Source organism: Myotis davidii, unplaced genomic scaffold (assembly GCF_000327345.1).
Source record: "Myotis davidii unplaced genomic scaffold, ASM32734v1 scaffold332, whole genome shotgun sequence".
NCBI lineage: Eukaryota > Metazoa > Chordata > Mammalia > Chiroptera > Vespertilionidae > Myotis > Myotis davidii.
Genome location: NW_006285779.1, coordinates 6,832,751 through 6,854,288, shown reverse-complemented (window position 1 = coordinate 6,854,288; position 21,538 = coordinate 6,832,751). Strand labels below are relative to the sequence as shown.

The following is a 21,538-nucleotide window of genomic DNA, read 5'->3' as shown; positions in this document are numbered from 1 at the left end:
GACGGCCCCCAGTTCCCCCACTTTCCCACCTGGAATGAAGTACTGCTCTTTGGCTGCAAAGGGAAACACCATGAAGTTAGTGGGATTGTCCAGGACTTGCAAGAAAGCCCAGGCCCCAGGCCCACTGCCTAGCCGGACGTACCCCAGGAACAAGGCTGGGGTCCCAGACCAGGGCCCACCTGCCCAGCCCCTGTGTGGAGAAGCCCTGCCTTGCCCAGGCCAATGCTGGGACAGCACCCCACCCAATTACACCTCTCAGGGAGGGCCAACGCCATGGGCACTCTCCCGTGCGCTGGCACAGATGGGGCTGGGGGCACCAGGCCTCCGACCAGAATCCAGGCTTAGAAGCTGACCCACCCAGTCCCCGGCCACAGGCTGTTTCTGCTGCCTCCGGACCTAGAGGAGGCCGCTCTCTCACTACGAGGGTCCCAGGCCACCAAGGGTCTTGGGCTGAAAGTGGTACGGGAGCACTGGCCTGGGGGTGGAGGACCTGGGTCCTTGTCTGGGTCCTCCCTCGGACCTCCCCTCCCCAGGCTTGGGGTAAAACAGGGGTGGGACCGAACACCGTTCAGATCCACATCCACAATTTGGGGCCCACACCCAGGACATCCTTGCTGGAGCCAGCCAGGAAGCATCTCGGTCCCGAGCAAACGGAAGACAGACGGGGGGCAGGCAGCTACCTGAGCACCGGAACTTCTTGCTCTTGATCTGCCCGATGCGCTTGTTGGCCAGGCGCCCGGGGCTGGCGCAGCGGGCCCCGCTCGTCTCGATGGGGTTGGTGCGCAGGAAGTCCGCCAGCCACTTGAGGTTACAGTCACAGATGAAAGGGTTCTGGGCCAGATGCCTGTGCAAAGGGGGGCAGGGCAGGGGTCAGAGCTGGGGCTCTGGGTCTGCGCTGACCTCCCTGGGTGAGTGAGGCCTCCCCGCTGGCTCTCAGCCTGAAGCCCGGGCTGGCCCTGGGAGACACGACCACCCGAGGGCACTGCTTGGGGGCACCCACCACCCTCAGAGAAGTCTTGCCCAGCATCACAGAGAGGAGGGGCTCAGCAGCTCTGGGGCCCCCAGCTGTGCCTGTCACACTCCCCCGGCCAGCCCCCTGTCCCCACTCCTGCTCTCACCTGCCCCTCCCTCTGCCGGGGGACATTTCACAAACACGAATGGAGGCAGGAGTGACCTGCGGCCAGGCCAGAGCACCGCTGGCAGGTGAGGTGGCAGAGCAGGCACCAAGACCCAGGCTGCCTCCTCCCGGCCACTGTACAGGCCGCCCCTTGCCTGTGACCTCTAATTGCCCATTCTTGACAAGATTTCCCCGTGGTGCGCCGCCTTCCTCTCCCCGGCTTTAAGGAAATCAATTAGCAGGAGTGGGCTGCGGGCGGGTTCGTGGGCTTTAATGAGCTTGTCTTCGCGGCTGACATCCCAGCCGACGTGCAGGGTCCCCCGGGAGCAGGACTCCGTGCAGGTGTTATCTGAGGGAACGCACGGCTCAGCGGATAAACACTGTGGCGGGGATGGCAATGACAACGATGGCTACGACAACATTGATAATAAACGCCCATGAAGTGCACACCGTCGGGCCCACAGGCCAGCACATCGAGTCAAACTATAGGGCCCGGGACTAAAGATGCAGAATGAAGGACACCACCTACTAGTAAGTGCCTAGTTCAACCAAAGAGAAGATGACAAGAAACTTCCCTTCCCAGAAGCATGCCAGCTGGAAATAAGGACTCGTTATATAAAAGCATGACCACAACCGCATTATCAAATGAAGAAGGAACGTTAGAGTTCACACGTCTCCATTTCAGGACCCCTAATGAACGAGTGGGTTCAGGCATTCAGATCAATGGCCGTGTTAACTACAGAAAGAGAGACAACCAGACATCATGTGCCTCCTGTGCAAGTACATGGTCCTACCTATGAAGTCACTTTGCCCAAAAAAGAAAAAAATCGGAACCTGGCCAAGCTCCCAGTTGTAAACTTTTGTGTTCAGGACAGAGGAGTGTGTGAAACTACGCCATGGGGACTACAACCAGGGAAGCCCATACTGGGGGAAACTCCACGAACCAATAATGCAGTGTATGCAACAAACAAACTGCAAGGAGAAAGGGAGTGGAGAGGACACTTACAGATTAAAAACCGAAGTGATACATCCGCCAATACCGCCAATTGTCTTGCACAGGCCTAATTTAAATCCTGATTCCAGCACATGGCCTTCAAAATTGTATAATGTGTGTGTAAGACACTTGGAAATTCAGTAATGAGATATCTGATGATATCCAGGGATTAATTTTTAAATGTTCAAGATATAATAATAGTGATGTGGTTGTGTTTTTAGAGTCCTTGCCTTTTATACATATGTGTGAAGTGATAAGTGATAGGAGATAAATGATGCCTGGGAGGCAGGGAAGAGGGCAAGTGTAGCTGAAAGGAGACTGGCCCTGAGTGAAGCTGGGTGGTGAGTACTGGGCGGGTCACAGTACCACCTTATTATGCTTGTAATATCCTATAACAAAAGATGAAAACAAATTCCTAGTGCCATTGCTCTCTAGTTTTTAATCATCATTGCCATTACTAGATTTTATCTAACTTAAGACATTATCCATTGCAAGAGGTACTTTTATTTTATGTATTATCAAGAAAGAACAAAATGTCAATTAAATGATGCCATCGACGTCGCAATGCACCCCAATTTCAGAGCTGTTAATGTGGAAACAATATGTGTCTTAGAATCAATGGACATTGTTATTATTATTATTACTATTATTATTAACTGTAACCAGCATTTCAGAAGCATTTACAACATGCTAAGCTCTATACAAACATCCCCTTTAATCCCATAACAACCTTATGAAGATGATATCCTCACTTTATGAATAAGTAAACGGAGGCCCAGAGAAGCAAATTAACTTGCCCAGAGTCACACAGCCAATATGAGGCATAGCTGGGGTTTGAACCCAGGATTGTCTAACCCAGTGCCTGTGCTCTTTCCTCCCTAAGAGATGATTATGGTGAGAAAAAGGCACAGGTCAAGACGGTTAGCTGCCTGCACCAGGAGGCTGTTGCCTCCCCCTAGGTCCACCTGCTGGGCGGAGGGGGCGGGCGGAGGGCACTCACAGGGTCTGGATGGCCCGCAGGGAGGTGAAGGTGCCCTTGGCGAGGCTCTGGATCTTGTTGTCGTACAGGGAGAGAAGCGAGAGGTTCTGCAGGTCCTGGAAGGCGTCCGGCCGGATGCAGTTGATCTTGTTGGCGTTCAGGAGCCTGTGGGCAGACCAGGGCCAGGTGGTGAGGGGAAGGCACAGCATCAGACTCACCGACACGTCCTGGGCACCTTCCTGGGCGCCGAGCAGGCACAGGGATCTGGCCCTCTGGGTGCCCACTCCACGCACAGGCGTGGAGAACTCTGACTGCCTCCTCCATGCACGGGGACCAGCTCAGCGCCCCCCTCTTCTCTCTTTCAAGGAACCGCTAGAGGTGCCCCTGGCATCCCCGGAAACCAGAGAGCATCGGGGCAAAGCCACCTCCCAAAGGCCGTGGGAGGCTCCTCCCCCATCCCAGAGTTCCGCGGGGTCCCAGGCAGCTGAGAGGGGCTCTGTGCTTCTTGGGTCCTGGGGGAGAGCCCTTGCTTGAACTCTCCTGGTTCGAGGAGGCTGAGCTGGCCTGGGGGACCATGTGGTGGATAGCTGTCCTCAGCCATGCCGGCCTCCGTAGGACCAGCCTGCGTCGCAGCGGCCTCTCCTTCAGGCCTCCCGCCACCAGTCCGAGTCGCCTCTCTGGCCTCTGCAGCGCCCCAAAGCCTCTCACAGCCCCACTACCTCTGCCCTCCGCCAAGCTCCTTGCCTCCAGGAGTCCCACACCCCAAAGAGGCGGGAAAGGCCAGGCTGGGAGGCCAGAGGAATACTGGCTCCCTCCCAGGGCCCCACCCAAGCCACCATCCGATGGGTCCTTACAGGAGCTGCAGGTTGTACAGGCCGCCAAACACGCCCCGGGGGAGGTCTGTGATCTTGTTCCCATAGAGGACCCTGGAGAAAAGGCAGCAGAAGGGGAGAGTTAGAGGACAGCCCACCAGGCTGGAGGTTTGTTATAGCAAATTGCCAGCAGATGGCAGTAGAGTGATTAAGAAAGAGTCCCCTGTCCTTTCTAGGTGTCCCGGTTAATGATTAATCTGCATTAATCAGTAACCGGTTAACAATGCGGATTAATTACTAACCGGTTAATAATGCGGATTACTAACCGGTTAGTATTGCAGATTAATCATTAACCGGTTAGTAATGTGGCTTAATTATTGACCGGTTAATAATTCGGATTTTGTAATCAAAGAAAACAAGATAATTTCAAGAGAAACATCAAAAGTGCTTTATTCAAAGTAATGTCCATCGCTAGCACTTTTCTTCCAAATAAAGTAATGAATTAAAACTTCCCGTAAATGTTCTTTTTTGGGCACGAAATTTGACATTTTTAAGCATAAAAATATCTATGACATTAACACCTTCAGAAAATTTGACATATGAAGTTTTGAAGCTTGTTGTCAATACAAAATAGCATACATATGAAAACGTGTACATATCAACCGGTACACCTAGTAGTTTGCATACAAGTACCCTAAGGGCTCGAGATGGCCGTCACCCCATTACTGCAGGCACAGCCCTCCCTCCCTCCACACATGAAACCTACAGAAGCCTACAAAAGGACCTGTCAGGGAGCCTCGTGGGAAATCAACCTGCTCTGGGACCCAAAAGAGACCGTTCAGGGAGAAATCTCATGGCGGGAGTAGTGAGCTCCCGTAGGTCAAGCAAGTCTGTGGTCAGACAAAGCACCGGGAAGAAACAGACCACGGTGCTGGCTGGGCCGAGATCCGGGCGGCGGGGCTGCAGCGGGTTTCTGAACTTGGGTATGTTCAGTTCTCTACACTGAGCGCGAATTCCGTGTAATACGAAGAAAAGCAGAGACTCAAAAACGCTGTGCAGGCCGAACGGGCTCAGGCAGACCAAGAGGAAGGAAGGGGGCTGGGAGTGGGGTCTATTTTATTCCCAACATCACAAGCAGCACCCCCCTCCCCACACACGTTCCCTCTGAGCAAAAATAGTGGGCTGCCTCTTCACACATGACTTCCAGCTCATTCCCAGAGTGGGGCCGGTAGGAGCAAAGGCCCCGCGGTGGGGGCGGGCTGGCGCTGGGGGGGGGGGCCCCAGCGTGGCCTGAGTGGAGGAAACAAATGGGACAGAAGCTTGGATGTCGCCCATCCAGCACCAGGCAGCCTCAGACACGATCAGGTTCCCATCGGCAAAGACCCCCCAATCTGCCATGTGGAGAAGGGAGCGGAGGGGGCAGGAGTGGGTGCAGGGAGTTAAGAACAGAAGCCCATTTAGATGTGTTACCGACATACATCCAACTTAGAAGGAGATCCATTCGCTCCTCAGAGGAGGAGGCCTGCATCTTGGCAGGCCCCTCCCGGACCTGATCTCCGCCCCCGACAGTGGCCCACACCCAGGCAGCCACGTCCTGCCGTGTAGTCCTACATTGCACGCCTAAGCGGCGCCATTCACAGGAGTCCCTGCCTCGGACTCTACTCCAGGAGAAAAGGGTGCACACGAAAGGCACTCAGCGACGGGGCTGCATCCCCCTCCACTTCCCAGGACCCTCATGACCCTCATCTTCGTGAGGCATGTGTCCATGCTGACTGGGGGCAGCGAAAACACGATTCCTAAGAGTAACACTAGGCCCCCGCCCAGGGGAGCTCGCCTGCCTACAGGCACCCTGAGCGCTCGCTCTGCATAGACAACGTGCCGTGGGACCTCAGAGAGTGAGGGGCTTGGTGAACATGGCGGGGGGTTGGGGGGAGACAAGCAGGGGTTCTTGGGAAAAGAGAGATGAAGTAACATTCCTAAATGAATTTTTTTTTTTTTGGTGTTGCTAAATTTAATTTTTATTTTTCCGAGATAAGATTTTGATGCTGCACGATGCTTTGTAGACTTACAGACCCCACCCCACCCCAGTAAACCCTTGAGAAAGGGAATGCTGGAGAGAGGTGGAGGGCAATGCTTCCTTCGCATCCTCACCACAACCTGGGATCAGAGCATGCTGGGGACGGAAGACACAGGTGTGGCAGGTGTCGCAGCTGGAGCTGGTGGGTGCTCCATTGTAGGTGACCTGGGGAAGGCTCAGGAGCATGGAGTGCTGGGCCTCTGTGGGGAGGCAGGGCCAACAGGAAAGCTGGGCCCAGTCCAATGACTGCCACAAAGCATGCTGGGAAAATCCCCACTGTGGTGGGGAGAGCATCACAGTTGCCAGGGCAATGGCTCTGCCTGATTTTCCATGCACTCCGTCCTGGATTCCCTCCTCCCCTCCCAGCTGCAGAGGGGCCACCAGTGAGGAAGGGGATGCTGGGCATAGCGACCCTGGACTTTGCAGCCAAAGGGGAAGCCGTTGAGGCTGGGAGGGTGGGGGCTGTGCTCTCCAGCACCCACTGCAGGGGCTCCAGGCCCTGTGGGCCTCCTTGGGAGACACCCTGGACCCCGGCAGGCGCTGCTACTCACAGTGAGTTCAGGGAGCGGAGGCCCTGGAAGGCATCAGGCGCGATCTCTGCGATCTGGTTGTTGCTCAGGTCTCTGCAGTGAGAGAGAGAGAGGGTGGCTGAGTCCCTCAGCGGCCACCAACCCGTGCCTGGTCCCCTGCCACTCCCAGCTGCCACGGGAGGGCAGGGGCTGCTTTGAAATTAGAAAAGTGAGGGGCCCCTTCTCCCCTCCATCAGGAAAACCCACGGCCCTATCCCCCTGTGCCGTTCCAGGGTCCTGCGCGGATAGGACACTCCAGCCTTGGTCTGTTTTCACAGCTTTCCCCCACCTCCCAGCTTCCCCAACATCCCCTCTGATGTCCATGGCGGCTCCCATTGGTGCCCCAGCTGAAATGGAAGGATGATAGTCTGGCCAAATGCCAGACTCAGGCTCAACATTTAGGCCTCAGGACAACCCTGCCAGGAGGTCACACCACTGCCAGCCCAGGTCACAGAGGAGCCACCTCAGGGGCGGGACCGCCAGGCAGCAGCTAGCCCAGAGGCAGAGGCAGGGCCTGCCCGGGGCTGTGGCCTGCCAGGCCCGGGGTCTCCCTCCCACCCCTGCTGACTCTCAGGAAGCAGGGGGAGGCACTCACATCCTCCGCAGCTTTCTGTAGGGAGAGAAGGCTCCCGGGGGAATGGACTTGATTCCGTTGAGCTCCAGGCGGCTGCGGGTAGAGAACACAGAGGGGGGCCCCCGGTCAGGTCGCCCCAGTCTGGGCTGCTGCCTGCTGGGCTCACCCGCCCAACCATGCCCTCTGCCCCCCTGTCCTGCTCCCAACCACTGTCTGGAGTCGGCGGGCTGGCACAGGCAGATGTGAGCTCCGTTATCCCAGGCTGCCATGGCTGCAAGGCCCACAGATGATGCTAATTCTAAGAACCCAGTCCTAGCGGACACCCAGCTGGGTTGGACAGATCGACCACGGAGGAACACCCACTCCCAGCCTGCCAGCGTTGCCCAGCCTGGGCAGAGAGCTCGGCCCGCCAAAGCACTGACTTCTCCATTTGCACGGAAGGACCTTGAAGCAAGTCCTTGGGTGGCATTTACTCCAGCTCTTCCCTGGACCACCAGAGCCTGGCCCAGCCCCAGAGCCTGTGCCCGTGCCTGTCCTGCCCGGTACTCACATCTCCGTCATGGTCTCGGGCAGGTTGGCAGGGATGGCGGTGAGGCCTTTGCCACGGCAGTCCACAATGCCGTTGCTGCAGGAGCACATGGCCGGGCAGGAGCCGGAGGAGAGGGTGCAAGAGGGCACGTGCCCTGCCTCCCCCTGGCCTGCGGAAACAGTGGGCTGTGACCTCGGGGTGTCCCGTGTCAGCACCTCCCTCCTGAGATACAGACTGATGAGTAGGGACGGGGCACATGGTGTTTCTCTGGATGAGGATGAACCCCAGATCACCAAGAACTCCCGTGTAACCCTGCGGGCACCTGGCACACAGAGGACCTTGTTAGATGTTTGCTGAACTTGAATCTCGACCTGACTGTGCTGCGCGGAAGTGGGATTCAGATGCCAGGAAACCCTAGCTTGAATTCTGAAGCCACAGGTTCTCGTCCAAGTCACTCAGCGCTTTTGAGCCTAGGTCTCCTTGTCCATCATCGAGGGATGACAAGGACTCCACCTGCCTAGCACTTACTCTGTGTCACTTGCTGTGGTAAGTGTTGTACATGTGGTATCTCCTCTAATCTTACTGCTCAACCTTGGAGAAGCATGATATTATTGTGCCCGTTTTACAGGCGAGAAGACAGAGTCCTCGATATTCATTAATTTGTGGAAACTCACACAGTTGATGCTGAAACTAGAATGAAGCCGAGTGTCATAAATTACTGTAATTGAAGTACAAGTTATATACAGGGTACTATCTTAAGTGTATAGCTGGCTGATTTCTACTTATGAATATACCCCCCCCAAACATGTAACATTTCTATCACCCACAAAGGCTCGTCTACCCTTTCCCCAAGGCAACCATTGTTCTGAGACCCAGCACTAAAGATTTCTTCTGCGTTTGTGGACTTCACGTACTGAAATCAGACAGCAGGTTCTCGTGTCTGGCTTCTTTGGCTCAGTATAAAATCTTTGGCACTGTGTCTGTATCAGTAGGTGTTTTTTTAACTATGACTAGAATTCTATTGCACAGATGAGTTATAAATAGTTAATCCACTCTTGTTGGTGGACATGTGCGCTGCCTCCAACTCTGAGCTGCTGTGAAGAAAGCTGCCTTGGATATTCTTGGACACGCGTGTTGGCAGAGCATATGCACACACCTAGCGGGAGCTGCAGGGTCACGGGTGGACATATGCTGGGCTTTCGTAGATTCTGCTGAACGGTTGTGCGGAGAGGCTGAGCCGATTTACACGCCCACCAGCGTTTTAACCTCTAACCTTTGCTTGGCTCCCCTGAAGAGTGGGCGCCAAGATCAGAAAAGACAAAGTCCTAGGCCCTCTGGCAAATTGTGGCAACGCCTTCTCAGGAGAGGGGTCCCCAGGGGGAACAGACGGGGGCGGGGGGTGTGCCTGAATATAGAAACCAAGGTATTCAAATGCAAAGAAAAAGGTCTCACTTCTCTTCCTAAAACCTGGGGCAGCTGCAATTACTCAGAGGGGTGCATCAGCCTGACGCTCCTCACACATGAGTGCACACCCACGTGTGCACACACGTACACACGCTCACACACTCATACTCCTGTACGCACACTCACAATCACAGTCATAGTCACACACTCACATGCTCACACATATACACACTCACACATACAGTCATACACTCTCTCCACATGCACCCTCACATTCACACAGTCACACACACACATATGTACATGTGTGTATATATATATATTGATTTCAGAGAGGTAGGGAGAGGGAGAGAGATAGAAACATCAATGGTGAGAAAGAATCATTGATCAGCTGCCTCCTGCATGCTCCCTACTGGGAATCAAGTTCAGAACCTGGGCATGTGTCCTGACTGGGAATCTAACCATGACCTCCTGGTTCATAGGTTGACACTCAACGACTGAGCCACACTCATACTCTTGTACACACACTCACACAAACACACACACTCTCTCTCACACACACTCACACACTCACACACACACTCAGCAGCCCTCAGCTCAGCAGTGCTCCGGAGCAGCCTCGGTGCTGCCAGTGCTGTGGGGGAGGGGAGCCTCTCCCGGAGGAGAGGCTGCCGGGCCCTGAAGACACTCCTCCCTCAGCGCTCTCAGCCGCTGGCAGGCTCACTCACTGGTTTGGGAGAACGGGCAGCCCCTCATCCTCTGTTGTGAATCTGAACCGTTCATTCACTCAGCAAACCTTTCTTGAGCATCTCTCTGTGCCAAGCATAGACCAAGTGCTGGGGATACGGTCAGAAACCATGACCGCATCGTCCATGTGCCTGGGGCCAGGGAACAAGGCGGGAGGGGGTGCCAACAGGTCCAGCCTGCGAGAAGGCTGAGGTGGGAGGCACCTGCTCCAGGAAGGGCCCAGGCGGACCCCGCTGGGACACACTGAGTGACAAGGCCAAAGGGCAGCCGGGGGAGGCTGAGATGACCCTGCCCCGGCCTCACAGAGCTTGGGGACAGTTTGGGGCTGGTGAGTACCAGGCAGCAGTGACCTGCCCAGACCTGTGGGTCCTTTCAGGTCCTCTGGCTGCATATGGAGACGGAAGGGGCTAGAAAGGAAGTGGGGTGGGCAGGCAGGAGGCTCTCACAGCCGAGGCGAGATGGGCCAATTCAATGACTTTTCAGACAAGGCCGTCACAGGAGGGAAGGGTGGCAATAGGAGGAGGCAAGGCGTGGGAGGGGAGGGGAGGGGGTGAGGGACAGGAGGTTGGACAGAGAGGGACAATGTGGGAGGTGGCGATGGGCGGACAGGAAGAGAAGATGGCTGTGGCAGGAGGGACAAAGGAGAGAAGGCAAGAGGTGATATGTGGAGACAAAGGCTTTGGGTGAGAACAGGAGATAATGGATGGACAGGAGGGGAGATGGGTGGACACAGGAGGTGACAGATAAAGACAGAATGTGATGGTAAACAAAGGAGGTGATGCCTAGAGACAGGTGGTGGATGGGAACAGAAAACGGGTGGAGACAGGAGATGGTGGGTGGTCTAGAAGGCGATGGAGGAGGACAGGAGGTGATGAATGTGCCAGATGTCAAGTGTGGTGGAGACAGGAAGGAATGGGGGGAACTAGGGAGAGGCTGCAGGAGGCAGGTGATGGGCAGTCGAGATGGACAGTCGAGAGCCCCAGCGGGCCTGCACCCACCTGAGCAGCTGAACTCGCTCTTCTGGACCTCGGCTACGTTGAGGCCACGCAGGCTGGCGGGGCCTGAGCACTGGGTGAAGAGCCCGATGGTTGGCCGCTGCCTCAGCCATTGCGAGAGCCAGGCCAGGTGGCAGTCGCAGAACAGGTGGTTGGAGTGCAGGCGGCTGCAGGGAGACAGGGACGCTCACAACCCACCTGGGGCACCCAGACCCCGGCCAACGAGTGGGAACCCCTCTACCCAGGAGGGGCCAAGCGCCATACTGCACTTGACCAAGCACAGTCCATGCGCAGTCAGCCCATAGCTCCAACCTGGGGACTGTCGGCAGCAGCAGGAAACTCCCAGCCGCTGCCCCTTCCCTCCCAGCATGCTCGGGGGCCTGAACTCATACAGACCCACTGACCCAAGTCACATAGCTCATTTTCAAGCACAAAAAGAAATCATTGGTTTTCCAAGGAAAAATCAAATATAAATGACACTCAACCTCCTTTCATGTCAGATGACCTCTCCTGACCCCACCCTGGCTGGGCACTGGGGGGGCAAGAAGGAGCCCGCTCCCCTGCCTGTGGAAGCCTGCGCCCGGCTCCCCACTGCCCAGGCTCCGCCAGCTCGGGGCTGTCCTCCCGGCCACCCGGCTGACTCACAAGGTCCGCAGCTTGGGCATGTGGTTGAAGCTGGACACGGGGATGGTGGTGATGTTGTTGTTGTTCAGGGTCCTGGTGGGGAAGCCAGAGTCTGTTAGCGTCTGTCCAGCAGGAGCTCACGTGGGAGGGAGAGCAGGGCTTCTCTCTGACAAACAGGCAGCCCCTCACACTGTTCCCCGGTCCACCCGCAAGCTGGGCCAGCTCTGGGCTGGACCTAGGGCGGGGAGAGGGAGAGGGCAGGGGGCCTATGCCAAAGAGCATGAGACACAGAGCCACCGCCAGGGAAAGCCCTGAGCTGCCTGATCAGGAGGCAGCTGTGCCTCCTGGCTGGTGGGACGGGAGGAGCCGGGAGAGGGACAGGCGCAGGCGTGGGGTCTAGACAGCCACGTGTCAGAAACTCCTGGGAGACACAGCCACGGCCCCGGCGTCATCATAAGCAGGATAAGCCTCGGCCATGCTCCTGCAGGCACGATGACTTCGCGGGCATGCGTCCTGGAGGGCCTGCCACGCCTCCCAAGTCTCTGCCTCCTGTGCTCTCCGAGGCCCACACGCCCACTGCCTGGGCCCCACCCCCACCCCGCCCCCCTGGCACCTGTGCCAGCCTGCCTCCCGTGTGTTACTTACAGCACCTCCAGCCCCCGAAGAGCCCGGAAGGCGCCTTCCTCGATGCAGCTGATCTGGTTCTTGTCCAGCTGTCTGTGAAGCAAAGGGAGGGAGTGCAGAGGACGGCACGTCGCTGAGAGCAGCGTCCACACATCCTGACCCAGCGCTCCATTCCATTTTCTTTTAAAAAGACCTGACCCCATCCCTTGTTCAGAACAAATGTGTCCATCCAAATAGTAAATAGTAAGAACTTAAATTATTCCTTGTTTTTTAGTTAAAACAATACATGTAAATAAAAGTTTTATTCGATGCCTCTTTGTAACCTTGCCTCTCTCCTGGGGAGCAGGCACCCACCCCATTGTGGAGACCACCTAGAAGGTGCTGGCAGCTGAGGAATGAGTCTGTCCAGCAGCCATGGCAGCCAGAGCCCGGGGCAGATCCCAGCCCCAGTGCCCAGGGCAGCTGACGAGCTGTGGCTACCTGGAGCGCTGCTCTCAGAATACACTGACACCCGGACCGGGCTCCTTGGGAAAGAACGCGGTGATCGATTACCAATGTCTGCTACAGGCACGGGTCGGGGCAAGGGGGTGTCGGAAGTGACAAGCATGCCAGGCATTTGCCACGTCTTGTGCAAACCTCAGAACAAGCCCGTGAAGTAAGTGTGATATCCTCATTTCACAAAACAATATGTTGAGGCTCAGTGAGCTAACTGACTTGCAGCAGTTTATGCAATAAGTGCCTGAAAGAGGAGATTGAAGCCCAGCTCTCCCAATCTCCCGAAGGGCAAGGGCACGGAGACTGTCTGCTCAAATGGACCCAGAACATCACCCTGGCAGCCCCCAGCCCTCCAAGGCGGCCCGTTTCCTTCCACTCCAGATGGTTCCAGAAAACCATGCGGGCACTGCCACCTCAGACCAGAGACCAGCTCCATGGCTGCCTGAACTCCAGGGCTCGGGGAGATCCATGAGAATACTGCCAGGGGAGGCCCTGTGGCCCCAGGACCTCTCCACCCCAGGCCTGTACTCACAAGTTTTTGAGGTCTGTGGCTCCACGGAAAGCCTTCCTGGGGATAGCCTGGATGGCGTTCTCACTCAGGTCCCTGTGAGGGTCGAGCCAGACGAAGAAACACACTGGTCAGAGAGGCCTCTCCAGAGGGCCCTGCTGCGTCAGGGAGGGGAGGGCGCCAGACAGTGGGACTGTCACAGCGGCATCCCAGCCTGGGACAGCGCCTGACACACAAAAGCTCCTCCCTGGGAAGCATTTGAATGAATGAATGAATGAATGAATGAGCTGGAGCTCGGTGCCCAGCCATCTCCTATTCTCTGGACAGAGGGGTTGCAACTGGAGGGAGAAGCTTGGGGCATGGGTGACCAGCTCTGCCAAACCCCAACCTGCCTCCCCCGCTCCACTCACAGAGGTCAGCTCAGCCCCTGGGGCATCCTCCAGGGATGCAAAGGCGATGGCAAAGGAGAGATGGGCTTCTCGGGGGGCCCACAGCCACCCCGGGATCTGTGGAGAGTGCACCAAAGGCTCACTTTCTGTAAGAAAGCACCTGTGGCTCCCAGGGAACCCACCAGTAGGTGGCCCCCAGGTCTTGAACTCCAGGCTGTGTCTGACGCCAGATCCCTCACTCTCAGGACTGCAGGCAGCAGAGCCACCACACAGACCTGGGCCCACAGGGGGACTGGAGCACGCTGGCCTCGGGGCTGCAGTGCCTCATCCCTGCCCTGTGCTCGGAGGGCAGGGTCACTGAGAATTTCATCACCTCCCCTTTAAAATCCTGATGTGAGGGAGGAGGCACTGCAAATCTCCGGCCTGTGCGAGCCTGGGCCAGCTCTGGACCCTTCCTCCAGCTCCTCTGGCCAGACTGAGCCGCTGGAGCCGTCCTCCTGTTTCTCCATCCCTCTCTCGACCTCTTCACTGCAGGCCTTTACAAATGCCCCTTCCCTTCCCACAGCAGAGGAACGAACTGCCATCGTGTTCTGAGCATGTCCCCCCGAGCCGTCCTGCCCAGCACTTCACATGTGTGAGTGCACCTGACCCTCACACTGACCGTGGGAGAAGGCTAGCCCCATCCCCCTTCCACAAAGAAAGAGCAAAGGGAGGCTCAGAGAGGTTAAGCAGCTTCGTTAAGGACACACAGCTGGCAGGTGGTGGCTTCAGAAGGTGAACCCGGAAGTCAGGTCCCCAGCTCCCCTTGCACACAGGCCTGGAGATGGAGTGGGAAGCATCTCCCACTTTGCAGAGGAGGGAACCTAAACATTTTACCCAAGGTTGACCAGGACGGGGGCCCAGGCAGTTTGCAGAGAGCCCTGCATCAGACACCGCAGCTGGGGCTGGCTGTCCTGACGTGGGACTCAATGTCAGGCAGCCCGCAGGCCCCCTGACCCTTCTCCTGGGCCAGGTCCTCAGGCCTCGACCATCTCCTGCCCATCACCATTCACCACATGAGCCTCAGGCTCCACTGTGAGGCCTGGGAACACGGCCCCCCTGCACCCCCACCCCCTGCCACTGTCCCCTGAGCTATTGGGGCTTCCATCCTTCTGTCTGGGTTTTTCTGCTGAGACAACAAAACAGAAACTCCACGGCAAAGTGCACACGGCCCTGAGCCCAGGAAGGTCGGCTCGAGTCCTTGGCTCCCCAGCTCCTGGCTGTGCGTCCATAGCAGCGGTTCTCAACCTGTGGGTCGCGACCCCTTTGGGGGTCGAACGACCCTTTCACAGGGGTCGCCTAAGACCATCGGAAAACACATCTATAATTACATATTGTTTTTGTGATTAATCAAGGCTTTAATACCCTGCCTATCAGATATTTACATTATGATTCATAACAGTAACAAAATTACAGTTATGAAGTAGTAACGAAAATAATTTTATGGTTGGGGGTCACCACAACTTGAGGAACTGTATGAAAGGGTCGCGGCATGAGGAAGGTTGAGAACCACGGAAAAAAACATATATAATTACATATTGTTTTTTTGATTAATCACTATGCTTTAATTATGTTCAATTTGTAACAATGAAAATACAACCTGCATATCAGATATTTACATTACGATTCATAACAGTAGCAACATTACAGTTATGAAGTAGCAACGAAAATAATTTTATGGTTGGGGTTCACCACAACATGAGGAACTGTATTGAAGGGTCGCGGCATTAGGAAGGTTGAGAACCACTGGTCTATAGGCCAGCACAGTTTCCTCGTGTTATGCAAGTAATTGCCACCATGGCGTACAGCCCGTACTGGCTCTATTGTTCCCTTGGTCTGTGGGCTTGTTCTCTCCCTCTCCTTCAGCGGGATGCTGGGCAGAGTAATCTAACAGGTAAATTACTTCGCTGGGAGCAAGACACAGAGGAAAATGGCCCTCACTCAGGGGCTCACCGTCACAGTAACCAGGAGCCAAGGCAGACGTGGGAGCCCCCCATGGAACTAAACCGGCCTTGATGGAGCACCCACATGCTCCGCGACAGCTGGGCTCACGCAAGCAGAGGTCACACAATGCACAGAGTACCCCGAAACACTAACAGTCCTTGGAGGACTCACAGAGAAGCAGAGAATGAAATCTCCACTCCTCCATTCAGCGAGTGTGTGCTGAGAGCCGACTACCTGCTGGGGATGCTACAAAGACTTACACTCCTGCTTACACTAATCATGGGAAGGGCAGTATTTCCAAAGAGATGAGCGAGCTCATGGGAGCAAGTGACCAGCTCTACCTGCGGGAGAGGAGAGGAACTCTGAAGCAGGTCCTGAAAAGTAAGTCAGAATTTGCCAGGCAGGAAAGGGAATCGAGGGAAGCACATTCTACACAGTGGGAACAGCATGTGCAAAAGCCCAGAGGCAGGAAGGAGCAAGGCAGGAGGGCTGTGGCTGTAGCACACAGTTTGACATGGCTGGTATGTGTCTATGGGAGCTTTGTGGTGGTTTTAAATACGTCCACAAGTTCTTTGACATGCCACCCTTCAAAAGATGGAGCTTAATTCTCCTCTTAATTGTGGGTGGGATTTAGGACCTCACTCCTAAAGAGTAGAATATGACAGAAGTGATGGACAATTTCTGAGACTAGATCATAAAGGATCCTTTTATGTAGCTCCTTCTTTACTCTCTCTCAGATCACTCTCTCTGTGAGATGCCAGCCACAATGTCATCAGGACTCAAGCAGCTTTCTGGAGAGGCCCACGTGGAGAGGCACTGAGGCCCGCAGCCAACAGCCAGCACCCGCTTGCCAACAATGTGGGTGAGTCCTCATGGGAGTAGATTCTCCAGCCTCAGCAAGCTTGCAGATGATGCTGCCTGCTGCGGACTGGATGCTTGTGTGCCCGCCCCCAAATTCAGGTGTTGAAATCCTAATGCCCAATGTGATGGTCTTAGGAAGTGGGGGCTTTAGGAGGTGCTCAGGTCATGAAGGTCGAGCCCTCTGTGAATGGGGTTAGTGTTCTCATAAAAGTGTTCTGAGAGAGCTCCTCTGCCCCTCCCGCCCCGTGAGGACCCAGCCAGGAAGCGAGCCCTCACCAAACACTGTATCTGTTGGCACCTGGATCCTGGACTTCCCGTCTTCCAGGACTGTGATAAGCTGCCCAATTTATGGAACTCTTGTTACAGCAGCCCAAACAGACTAAGACACAGCCCCAACCCACATCATTACTGCAATCTCATGAGAGACCCCAAGCCAGAACCACCCAGCCACCTATAGGAACTGTGAGACAATCGATGTTTATCGTTCTTTTGGGCCACTCTATTATGAGGTACTCGGCTGCACAACAGCCAACGACCAAAACAGGGGTGCTTTGTGGAAATGACTCGGGAGAGGGGCTTAGAAGCTGTGCTGGCGAGCGCGGTCCTGACCTGAGGCATGAGGATCCCCTGCGAGCTCTCGAGGAGAGCAGGACAATGCTTAGACTTGGCAAGAAGGAGCTGAAACATGTGAGGGACGTGGCTCCATCACTTCCCTCTTTGGGCCTCAGTTTCCTCATTTATCAAATGCATAGACTGGACCAGATCATCTCTTAGTCTCCTCACCGGTGTATGACCACCACACGCCAACTACTCCAAGACATGGCAACTGAGGCCCGTAGGGCATCTGAGATCCCAGGGCGAGGGTGAGGGAAGGGGGCCCGCTGCTGACTGTATGACTTCTGAGAGGAGTGGGATGAGAGAGAACAGACACAGCTACCCTCCTGCTCCTCCCCACAGGGAACAGAGCACATGCGGTGAGGGCAAGACAAAGGCAGGAAGGGCAGTGGCCAAGAGACGTCTACAGACCAATGAAGATGGAGGCTGCACTGGGGTGGAAACCTCCAGCGGGACCCTCGCCTTGGCCCCAGCTGGCAGCTAGCCCTTCGACCAAGCCTGGGAGGGAACTCTGGGCTGCACTCACATCCATTATTCCATTTAATCCTCACCACAACCCTGCGAGGAAGGTTTTCTATTTGTATCGATTAGTTTATTGATTTAGGCCAACCGTGTTCCAGAAAGGCTCGGAGGTGGCTTATAGGGATTTATAAAACAGCAAGAGAGCAGGAGTGAAAAGTGGGACAAAGAGAAGAAGGAAAATCAATGGCAGATGCCAGGAATGCAGCACCAGGTGCCCACGCACCAGCCAGCTCCAGGCAGGCATGGGCGCTAGGCTTTCTGAGAGTCCGTGTGTAGAGGGGAAGCTGGTCAGTTGGTAGCACCCTCAATAGATGTATAAACTTGAAAGGACCAGTTTCAAAGGATAGCTATTTGGGGCACTTAAGATGAGAAGAGAATTTCCCCAGGGGTCTTCATTAAAAGTGACAATGTGGCCTAATCAATAACACTAGATCCTTATAATAAATGGATTTCAAGTGTCTGCTTCTTATAATAGCAGCGTGTCAAAGTACAGCCTAGCAAAAGCAATTCTATAAAAACTCACACCAGGAGCTAAGTGGGGAGGGAGGGGCAGGAGCAGTTTGGGCAAAGGCAGGAGACATGGTGGTAGACTCAGGCATGGTCTGGAGCAGCTGGGTTTGCTGGGAGAGGCAGGGCACAGGGCTATGGGGCAGAAAGAGGCTCAGAGGGAAGTCCCAGGCAGGACAGTGCTGGGGATAGGCGTTAGCAGGCAAAAGCCTTGCAAGCCAGAGAAAATGACAGGTTAGAGCAGAGATGGGCATATCTGATGGTTTTTTAGACATCGCTCCGAGGCACCAAAGCTTACAGGGGAAAGACGCTGCCCCTGTGTATACAGAAATACACCAAGAGCCAGTGCAAGAGATGAGGGTGGGGTGGGGGGGAGCAGAGCTGAGCTGACCTGGAGACCTCAGGCCCAGCCCCAGGCGAGGCCACAGCAGTGAGCAGCTCACATTGTTTAAATGAGTAAAGAAAATTGAGGAAAACAGGGGAGCCTTGGAGATCTGAGAAAAATGCAGCATGCTGGTAGAGGAGGGGGTGGGGTGGGAAAAGGCTGATTCTGCAATGAGAAAGCTCTAGGTTCAATTCCTGTTTCTACCATTTACCAGCCATGAGCCACAGGAAGTTATGCATCTGAGAGCTATAGTTTCTCTATTTGTAAAATGGGAATAAAAATGCACACCATACCATGCTTTGGAGAAGATTGAGTTCATGTATTTAAGATTCTGTCCTTTTTCTTCCATTTGGCAAAATTTAAGAAATTCTGGCTTTTGTCCTGCCTTAAACAGCCTGCCCAACGCTTTCCTAAGGTTCTATTGCAGCGGTTCTCAACCTGTGGGTCGCGACCCCTTTGGGGGTCGAACGACCCTTTCACAGGGGTCGCCTAAGGCCATTGGAAAACACATATATAATTACGTATTGTTTTGTGATTAATCACTAGGCTTTAATTATGTTCAATTTGTAACAATGAAATTGCGGGTCACCACAACATGAGGAACTGTATCAAAGGGTCGCGGCATTAGGAAGGTTGAGAACCACTGTGCTATTGTTTCCAGTTTTCCCTCTAGGGGGCGCCAGAAGCCTTTCATGGACTTGGATGTCCTCTCAGCTATATACCAACCCAAAACAAAGCTATCCTCCCCCACCCCACCCCCGTTCCCTCACCCACCCAGTTGATGTCCTATTTGGTCAACAATTGTTTTGTTTCCCAAACCATTTAAATAAAGTTTCTCATCTCCATTTTTACCCAGTTGGCATGAAAACCTAAAAGGTACGATGTACATCTTTCCCCATCACATTTTCCCAGCCCTGAGCCTCCTGTATCTTTCTCAAACTTGGTGACCTGGTCACAGGTCCTGAAGTGAGGAGTGTGACCAGGGGTGTGTCCGGCAGAACGAGATACACTGAGAGAGGCCATCCTGGAGGAGGGAGATACTGGAGCTGGAAGGACAGCCGCTGGTGGCCTGGTCCTGGCCAGGGGTAAGTGAAGGGCACGGAGCTATGGGGCAGACAGAGGCTCAGAAGGCAGTCCCAGGCAGGACAGCGAAAAGCAGACTCCCAGAGCAAGGACAGGACCGGGGAGAGAACACAGGCCCGGGTGAGAACCAGGCCCTGGGCTGCTCACCGTTCCCAGGGGATGCGGACACAGCCGGCCCAGGAGGCCACACCAAGAGGCCAGGGTGTGAAGGAGAAAGCCCACAGCTGAGTGTCACAATAAAGACGTGGGTTCAGCAAGCCCTGGCTCGCCCACTTAAACCATGTGGTCTTAGGCGAGTCGTTTAACTTCTTTGGCCTCCGTTTTCTTATCAACAAAATGGGGGTGAGAAGCAGCACCCGCCTTTCGGGATCTAAAGTGAAGGCGCTGCTTGTTGCCCGCGCCCCCCCCCCCCCGCCCCCGCAACCCGCTCCTTCACTTATGTTGATGCCCCTTCGGTTCCTCAAATCCCCTGCCTGGAATATTCCTCCACTTTTCACCCAGTAAACTTCGATTCATCCTTCACACCTCGGTCTGCAAACACTGCCCCTGACGGGTCCCTCTCCTGGAGGCTTCCAGGACCCCCGTGCTTTCCCGCCTCGGCACTCATCCAGAACTGTAATGAAATACTGGTGTGTGGGACACAATGAAACACTGATTTTTGGTTCATTAACATCCACCTCCCCCTCCAGACCACACTCTCCCAAGGTCAGACACTGTCTGTTTTGCTTCCCACTGTCTCCCTGGGCCTGGCCCAGTGCAGGGGCGCCGTGATTGTTAGCTGAACTGAACTAAAGTGGATCCTTACACGATTCTCCTGCCCCATCCCTCTGCATTTTCCTGACTCAAAGGAGGAGACAGGACAGGCCGTGCGGCTGAGAGGAGAAGGCTGGGCTTAGAGATGAGGGCTCTGAAAGGGAGGGAAGCGCTGGAGAAACGCTTGTTGTTGCCTGTGTTACAATCAGCCCTGCCTTTCCTGTCACACGTCCTTATAGAACAGCGGTTCTCAACCTGTGGGCCGCGACCCCTTTGGGGGTAGAACGACCCTTTCACAGGGGTCGCCTAAGACCATCGGAAAACACGTATGTAATTACATATTGTTTTTGTGATTAATCACTATGCTTTAATTGTGTTCAATTTGTAACAATGAAACTGGGGGTCACCACCACATGAGGAACTGTATTAAAGGGTCACGGCATTAGGAAGGTTGAGAACCACTGTTCTAGAACATTAGTAACCGACTGTCCTAGGGTGGTTCCGAGGTGGCACCAGCAGCATCAGCAGGGAGGTTCGGGCAGCCCCTGAGGAAGGAGAGTGACTGACTCTTCTGGGAAGAAAGGGAGTGGAAGCCCCTGGCAGTCCACTCGGGGGCTTGCAGTGAGGGGTCTGCAGGCGAGATCCCCAGCCTGAACCCCACCACCCAAGATCAGGGGTCTTGAGTCTGGGCACACTCGAGACCCTAGCCAGGGCCCTTCCCTGAAGAGAAGGGGGCAGCCAGGCCCACACTCTGAGCTGGGCACCATCCCAGGCACCCCGCTCCTGCTGTCCCTCTTCCCAAACACTGCCAATCCTCCCAGCCTCTGCCAGGGCTGGGGAGGCAGGGGCTGGAGAGCTGAGGTCGGGACCCCATGTTCTCACTGCTAATCCCCCTTCACGCTCTAACCAGATTGGACCCTGCTGGCAGACAGGCCTCTAAGCGGATCAGCGGGGAGCTCAGCCCGGGGCTGCTGGGCACTCGCCAAGGCCAGACTCGGCCCTCGGTTCCTGCCGCCTGCTCGGCCTCCGCACTGCAGACAGCTCAGGGCCAGCTCTGTCTGCCTCACAAGCCACATGGCAGTCAGGCCTGTCCCTCATCCCCCTGGCTACCCTGAGTCCACCCGATATAGGGCCTGGCTCAGAAGGAACCACTGTGGCCTCACTGTTCTGGGCCACCTCACCTGGGACTTCCTTGTCCTGGGACTGTAGGACTAAGGACTCGGTCCGGAGCAGACAAAGCTGGCCATGTACCCCTGCCAGGGGCCCCATGCAAGTTTCCCAGTCCCTGGAGCCTCAGTCTCCCCTCTGTAAAGTGACAATAATCGTGGGGTGGTGGGGCTTAACTGAGACTGTGTGGCACCCTCAGTAGGGCTGAGAGTCGGCTGCCATTGT

General features: G+C 55.3%; 1 protein-coding gene across 1 annotated transcript in view; it reads right to left on the bottom strand.

Annotated features, from left to right (window-relative positions):
• The window catches only part of SLIT1 (slit guidance ligand 1), a 150,304-nt gene that overhangs the window by 36,168 nt on the left and 92,598 nt on the right, over positions 1-21,538 (bottom strand). Inside the window, exons 5-15 of the mRNA XM_006756675.2 lie at positions 13,073-13,144; positions 12,067-12,138; positions 11,443-11,514; positions 10,801-10,964; positions 7,673-7,820; positions 7,144-7,215; positions 6,531-6,602; positions 3,945-4,016; positions 3,112-3,255; positions 681-844; positions 30-53 (exon numbers count right to left, since the gene is read on the bottom strand). Of these exons, the coding sequence (XP_006756738.1) occupies positions 30-53; positions 681-844; positions 3,112-3,255; positions 3,945-4,016; positions 6,531-6,602; positions 7,144-7,215; positions 7,673-7,820; positions 10,801-10,964; positions 11,443-11,514; positions 12,067-12,138; positions 13,073-13,144 (1,076 nt within the window). The remainder of the gene's footprint in view (positions 1-29; positions 54-680; positions 845-3,111; positions 3,256-3,944; positions 4,017-6,530; positions 6,603-7,143; positions 7,216-7,672; positions 7,821-10,800; positions 10,965-11,442; positions 11,515-12,066; positions 12,139-13,072; positions 13,145-21,538) is intronic.